The sequence below is a fragment of the Perca flavescens genome, chromosome 22 (assembly GCF_004354835.1).
Source record: "Perca flavescens isolate YP-PL-M2 chromosome 22, PFLA_1.0, whole genome shotgun sequence".
In the NCBI taxonomy this organism is placed as follows: Eukaryota; Metazoa; Chordata; class Actinopteri; order Perciformes; family Percidae; genus Perca; species Perca flavescens.
In genome coordinates, this window is record NC_041352.1 from 1,557,987 (window position 1) to 1,564,838 (window position 6,852).

The following is a 6,852-nucleotide window of genomic DNA, read 5'->3' on the forward strand; positions in this document are numbered from 1 at the left end:
AACTGAGTACATTTTAATCTATCACGAGTAATATCGTTATAAATAAATAAATTATAATATTCAACGATGTTATCGCATATTTTCCTCATATCGTGCAGCCCTACAAACCACCCTCACCTTTACAATACTTCTCTGGGTTCCAGTGTAATCACATCCCAAATATGATTTTAAGTCACTTTGAAAATATCCGTGGTTGAACTTTGAAATCACTGATAATCCAGCTGCATTTACATGCGAGTGGAAAATGTCACCGATGATTATTTGTGCACATTGTGCATTAAATGCACCTTTGCAAAACGTGACACCGGCCGCTTACAAACAGCCACACGGTCCAGTTACTGCACAGGCACGACGCTGACCTACAGAAGGGCACATGGACAATGGGTATTGAATGTGGCTTTGTGTGCATTTGCGAATTGATCAGTTTAGAATTATTAATAATTAAAAGAAATTGTATTATTAACAGTAATAATGTGTAGCACTGTTGTGTACTACTCTGCTGTTTAGAATAATTAATAATTGAAATAATTATTTATAATATTAATGTGTAGCACTCTGTTGTGTACCACTCTGCTGTTTAGAATTAGTAATAATTGTAATAATAATAATGTGTACCACTCACCAAGCACTTCATACATATTGAATAACGATTGAGAATGGTTGTATGACGGTTCATTTTAGGATTATGAACAAAAGGAAACAAGATGGGGAGCGCCATGTGTACACAGAAAGCCTCCACTTGCTGCGCCACATGAACTGTTCATTAACCCAAGACAAGGCGATAAAACACACGACAACAATGAATAAATACAATTAGTTTAGACCAGCAAGCAGAAATATACAATCGTCACAATTCTGCTTTACAGGGGAACTCCACACGCCGGTGTTAAGGTTACGGATGTTACTGTGGAAATGTCACGTCCCTCCAGTTTGACTTTTTCTTTCTTCTGATTGGTCGGTTTTAAGTTCTGAGACAAAAGACAATCAACCTTCTAACACCAACCACACGTTCCTGAGTACCTTTATTAAACATCTGCACTGTTTAAGAAATAAAGTGCTCAAAGTTAACGGATGCAGTAACACTGCTACAAGTCTCAACTGTTTAAAGGACTATTGCACCTCCTCAGGCTTTCCATCTGTTAGGACTCTTCATTGTGTGGTACAGGAAAAGGCTCTATCCTAAATCTAAATCCATTTTGTATCAGGGAAGACAATTTGATAATTTCATCGCTTTTTATTTCCCTTCCTCTTGGCAACTCAAAACTGATAAAACTGGAAGATATGGCAGAAAATACGTTTTTTACTATAAGGGCTTATCATTGCACCTGCTCTTAGTATTTTGAACAGCTTTGCCTGCCCTGAGGTATCTGGGTAAACTCCGCACCTACCCTGTCTTAACAGTGGCACCACCATCACCTTATCATAAATTCTGGGGGGAAATTACATTTCTATTTATTCTGATGGTTAGTGAGATTTAAAGGGGAACGTGTACATGTTCTATCCGAATGCATGTGTTTTATTGAACATTTTATTATTTTATTTCTTTTTTAATCATTAGATCAACACTGTGTCAGCACTGCTTTGTGGTCGGGTATGGTCTTATCCCAGCAATGTACATCCGTTGAGCCAGACTACCATTCCCCATTAAAGCTTTAGTGCGTAGCTGTTTGATATTAACAAACGTCTGTTACATTCTATCCATTGCCAAATGAGTTGCTACAAAGCTATTTATAATTATATTATCAGTACACACAACTCTCTCTGGATTTCTCAGTAGGACTACGTTCAGAAGATTGTTGCGTCCGGCGACTTTCCGCGCAGAAACTGGAGTGAAGATAATGACCTCTTCTGAAGAGTCCATCATGTTTTTTAATCCTCCGTGTCCTCCTTGGCTACTAGCAACTAGCGGTGTGGTCACTTGAGGCTTGTATCATGTGGACGCGCCGACAGTTTTGTTGTCATTACTTAGAATTCCTCATGGAGGAGACAGAAACTATGCACCATAGCTTTAAGTTGCCGTTTTGTAGACATGCCAGATTGATCCAGTGGCTGGGGAGGGGTTGCACTGCTCTGATGAGACATAACCTTTCCCTGAAGTGATATTATGCAGGCGGATGAAAGATGGAGGCCTAGACCAAAGATGTTTCTAAACTAGGGTTACGCTATGCTATGGCGGAAGGCCGTCTACAGCATGGCATACAGCATAGCAGTAAAACGCCAATGCACTGAGCCAAAAGAGACCTGAACAGTGGTAACGTCCGATGAACCTCAACAGTGCAGTGTGACAGATGCTCAGACTTGAATCAATCCTTAAAAAAAATAATTGAACTAGGCTCTGTTAAGCTTCAACGACGAGCCGATAGTTTGCACACATGCTTCATCTTCAAACATCAAAGAAGAAGGTTAGTGTGTTGGTGACATGACAAGGATCAGATGTGCATCTAAGGACTTGAAAATGAGAGGTAATGAGCTTAAGTTAACATTTAATATGAAGTATTTCCAAAGACAGTGGTGCTAACGTACAATTTTGTCTTCCTGGGATCACTACCGCTGTAGTATTGAAAATTCTTGGATGACCTCCTAAGTATTTTAAAACTTACATTGTAAAGTTTTTTTTTTTTTTTTTGTATTTGTGATGTCTATATTCAAAACACAAACACTCGATATCTGTCGTTACAAGCCACTAACATCAGTTTAGGGCAAAGAAAACAAATGTGTCCTAAACATTAGAATCCAGTGACTCTCTACAACATGTGGAAGCAAATGTACTGTACGCCATGCTCAGCAAACGAGGACAAACATAAAACACGTAAAAAGGTTTAGACCTGGACTTACTACACGTTATAATAAGATTAAAGCACTCACTCCTCTCTTCTTGCCAGTGTTTGCATATTGTACTGGACGTAGAATAATGGCGCATTCGGCTGGTCATTGTAAACTGGCAAACTTGTATTTTTACAGATCACATGACAGACTCGTACGTACACGGTGAAAGCATTCTGTGTGCCTGCTCAGGTGAAAAAAAGTAAAGTCCAATGAAATCTGAGGTAGCAAATTCTGGAATCACTCAACCTTTTTTCCTTTATGCATGTGCTTTGATTTTTTTTTAGAAATTACAGCAAGCCAGTACCATGTCATCATATCATCAAAGTTCTCCGTTAAGGTCACAACTCATGGAATTAGTATACTGGGGTTCCCTGCTTGTTTAATTCTTTATAGTTGGCTGTTTTTGGTGCACTATTGTCGCGGTAAACTTGTAAGTTTGCCAGTTTACCTGTTTGTGACACTGCCCAAGCATGCCATATGTTCTTTACTCACTAGCAAATCTGTACAATGTTTATAATAGGGTAGCTGATATGTTCATAGAGAAAAATTCATGGCTTTTAACCCTCCAGTTCCCACCCCCCCGAGGTGCAAACCAGCCAATCCAGTGTGTTCTTGGGAGAGGGGGGGAGGGGATGAAACCAATGACAGAACGGGACAGCAGGTTTCCTGTTAGGCCAGCTAACACTACAATTTACCAGCTAGTTTGTGAGTTTATCGGAAGCGCCACGGACATAGAGAATAGAATAATCATTATATCAATAGGAGTTTCAGTGCAAGACGTAAATGGCTACTTGTTTCGTCATTATTCTGTCCGTTGTTGTCTTGTTGTTGTCAGTCTTCCAACACTGGACACAGCAGTAAAGGGATTCTTCTACAGAATAGTAGTCATTTATGTGTGTGTGTGTGTGTGTGTGTGTGTGTGTGTGTGTGAAGTGTCATCCTTCAGCAGATGACTGCGAGGTCCAGACCTGATCAGTCGGGGTCGACCTGGACTGTGTTCATTAAGTGGCAGAGCTCCTCTCTGCTCTGTTTGTGGTTTTGGTTAAAGGTTGTACCGTTGTGGAGTTCAGAACGCTCCGGGGGCGGGACTTGTGGAAGAGAGAGACAGAGAGAGGCCTCCACCCTTTCCTTAACCCCCCGGCCCGGCTTCACTCTCTCTGAGCTGTGTGTCCTTTCTTAAGAGGTCAGAGGAGAAAATTCAGCGGTGAAGATCCAGGAGCTGGGTGCCCTCAAGGGTTTTGGTGGTGGGTACAGTAGGTGCCTCTTGATCTCCAAGGGTACCATGAGGAACGGTAAAACGGGACTGCAGGACAAAACAGCACTCTTATTCTCTCTCTCTGTAGCTCTCCCTCCATCCCACTCTCCTTCCCCCTTTGCTTCTTCCTTAGCTCCCCCCTGGGTCAGAGCTGTGTCTGTGTGGTGTCCGTGAGTCCAGAGGTGTCTGTGGTTCTTGGAGGGACAGCCTTCTTTGGGTTTCAGGATCCAGGGAAGATACCCCTGTTCCAGTTGCTGGCCCAACCCCAGCCCCCAAACATACCCCTGAACCAAAGTCTAACCCTGCTCCTAAGCCTGACCCCACTGCTGCCTCGCTCCCAAAATCTATCCCTACACCTGAACCTACAGCTGTCCCAGAAATGACTCCAGCCCCAGTGACCAGTCCCAGGTCCAGATGCTGCCCCAGGATGTCCAGTCCAGACGGAGTGAGCTGGTCCTGGTTGGTGTTAATCAGTGGGGTGTCCTGGGGCTGCAGGGAGTCAAGAGGCTGGGCTGGGAACTGCTCAAAGTCCTGGGAATCCAAGATCTGCAGGGAAAGAGAGGTATATGGGTCAGGCTGCTATTACTCTTTTACTTTTTACTATTTGTTTTTACTATAAGTCAAATTTCTTCAGTCAAGGAAATGTTATAAGCAAACCACTCTGTGTAAAACTGCTACCACAATTGCTGTGATTACAATCATTAGCATTTTGGATATGCAAATATTTAATAATTTTTTTAAATTGTTCATTTTCACATTTTTCTTCTTACCATAAAAATAGAAAAACAAGAGAGCAATAAATAAAAAAAAAAAATATATATATATATATATATATATATATATATATATATATATATATATATATATATATATAAAAAAAAAATATATATATATATATATATATATATATATATATATATAGGAGCCTAACTTAAACCCTAGTCCCTGCGGTTCAAACTCAATGAGTTCCTCACTGTCCCTGGGGAAAGGGGTAAAGCTGCCGAAAAGGGGTTTTAGGTCTGACTGACATGATATAATGAATGTATATACTGCACAAAATGTCTTTAATTAAACGTAAATTGTTCAGAGAGAGAAAATATATAGTCACATTTTTATAACAAATGATTGTTGTTTAATTAACCTGTGAGAGGGAGGCCAGGGTGTCTGTCTCCAGTAGTGTGACAGGCTGGACCAGTCTCTCTCCTGGACCTGGTCCTGGGCAGGGACCAGGGTAGGGTGAGACCTGCAAGAGGCAACATCTTATTGGTCTGCAGGAAGCGTAGCCTTCTGTCTATTCATAGCCTGGGTCACTGACCATAATAATAGAAAGACAACAAGCACCATTCTAGTATGTACATACCCTGTGTGTATGTATGTGTGCATGTGTGCGTGTGTGTATGTGTGTGGGTGCATATGTGTATATGTGTGTGTGTGTGTGTGTGTGTGTGTGTGTGTGCGGGGGGGTGCATATGTGTGTGTGTGTGTGTGTGTGTGTGTGCATGTGCAATTGTGGTTCATGCATGTCTGTGTCCAATGTCATCTGTCATCTGAGCAATCGTTACACTGGTACATAGAAACAGAAGATGTGACTGGGACTATGCCTGTGTGTGTGTGTGTGTGTGTGTGTGTGTGTGATCACCTGAGGTGGTGAGGAGACGGCGCTGTAGGCAGGAGGAACCAGAGCCATCTGTCTCTGCAGCAGCTGCATGATAGCTCCGATGTCTGTTGACATGCGACTCTCCAACCTGCACACAGTACGCACTAGATGGTTAACTGGTAATCACTACATGGAGGAGACATTTACATTCTATACATTTTAAATATTGTATTTATTTCATTAAAACTGCAGATGTTATCTTAAAGAAGTGGCGTGTGTGTGTGTTTTTATCATCCTGGTTCTAATTTTGTCCATTATTATTATCAGTAAGTAAATCGCTAACTTTTGGGAACATAAATGCCTGATATGTTTTGTGTTCTTAATGTGTAAAGTAACTAGTAACTAAAGCTGTAACACATGAATGTAGCGGAGTAACTAAAGTAACTAGTAACTAAAGCTGTAACAGATGAATGTAGCGGAGTAACTAAAGTAACTAGTAACTAAAGCTGTAACAGATGAATGTAGCGGAGTAACTAAAGTAACTAGTAACTAAAGCTGTAACAGATGAATGTAGCGGAGTAACTAAAGTAACTAGTAACTAAAGCTGGAACAGATGAATGTAGTGGAGTAAAAAGTACAATATTTCTCTCTGAAATGTGCGGAGTAGAAGTAGAAAATGGCATGAAGTACCTCAAATTTGAACTTAAGCACAGTACTTAAGTAAATGTACATTTCACCACTGCATATTACAATATTTTGTCTACCCTCCACTTCTCGCATGATTCTAATTATTATTCGTTTCTGTTTAGCTTATACTACATTTCTCTTTCCATCCTGCTGTTATTCTGTTAACGTTTGGAGCTGCAATACTCGATTTGTCTCACAGGGGTCTAAAGATTTATTGTATATTATTAGTAAATTGGCATATTTCTGTGTGCTCCACATACAGGAGGTGTACGTTTTACTGGGTCCTATCTGAGGCTCCTATACAGCTAATTAGGACTCATTCTGCTGATCCATTTGGCTCTGTTCAATATGGTAAAGTCCAACAGAGACTTTAGCATATGTGCACATTATTTCAGTACTTTGGTGGAGGAGTTCTCTCCTAACACACCGCTATTTCCCATCCAACTGTCCACACACACACACACACACACACACACACACACACACA

General features: G+C 40.9%; 1 protein-coding gene across 1 annotated transcript in view; it reads right to left on the reverse strand.

Annotated features, from left to right (window-relative positions):
* Window positions 1-1,928: 1,928 nt before the first annotated feature.
* The window catches only part of kcnh2b (potassium voltage-gated channel, subfamily H (eag-related), member 2b), a 321,502-nt gene continuing 316,578 nt past the window's right edge, over window positions 1,929-6,852 (reverse strand). Inside the window, exons 20-22 of the mRNA XM_028568846.1 lie at window positions 5,721-5,826; window positions 5,223-5,324; window positions 1,929-4,627 (exon numbers count right to left, since the gene is read on the reverse strand). Of these exons, the coding sequence (XP_028424647.1) occupies window positions 4,211-4,627; window positions 5,223-5,324; window positions 5,721-5,826 (625 nt within the window). The 3' untranslated portion in view covers window positions 1,929-4,210. The remainder of the gene's footprint in view (window positions 4,628-5,222; window positions 5,325-5,720; window positions 5,827-6,852) is intronic.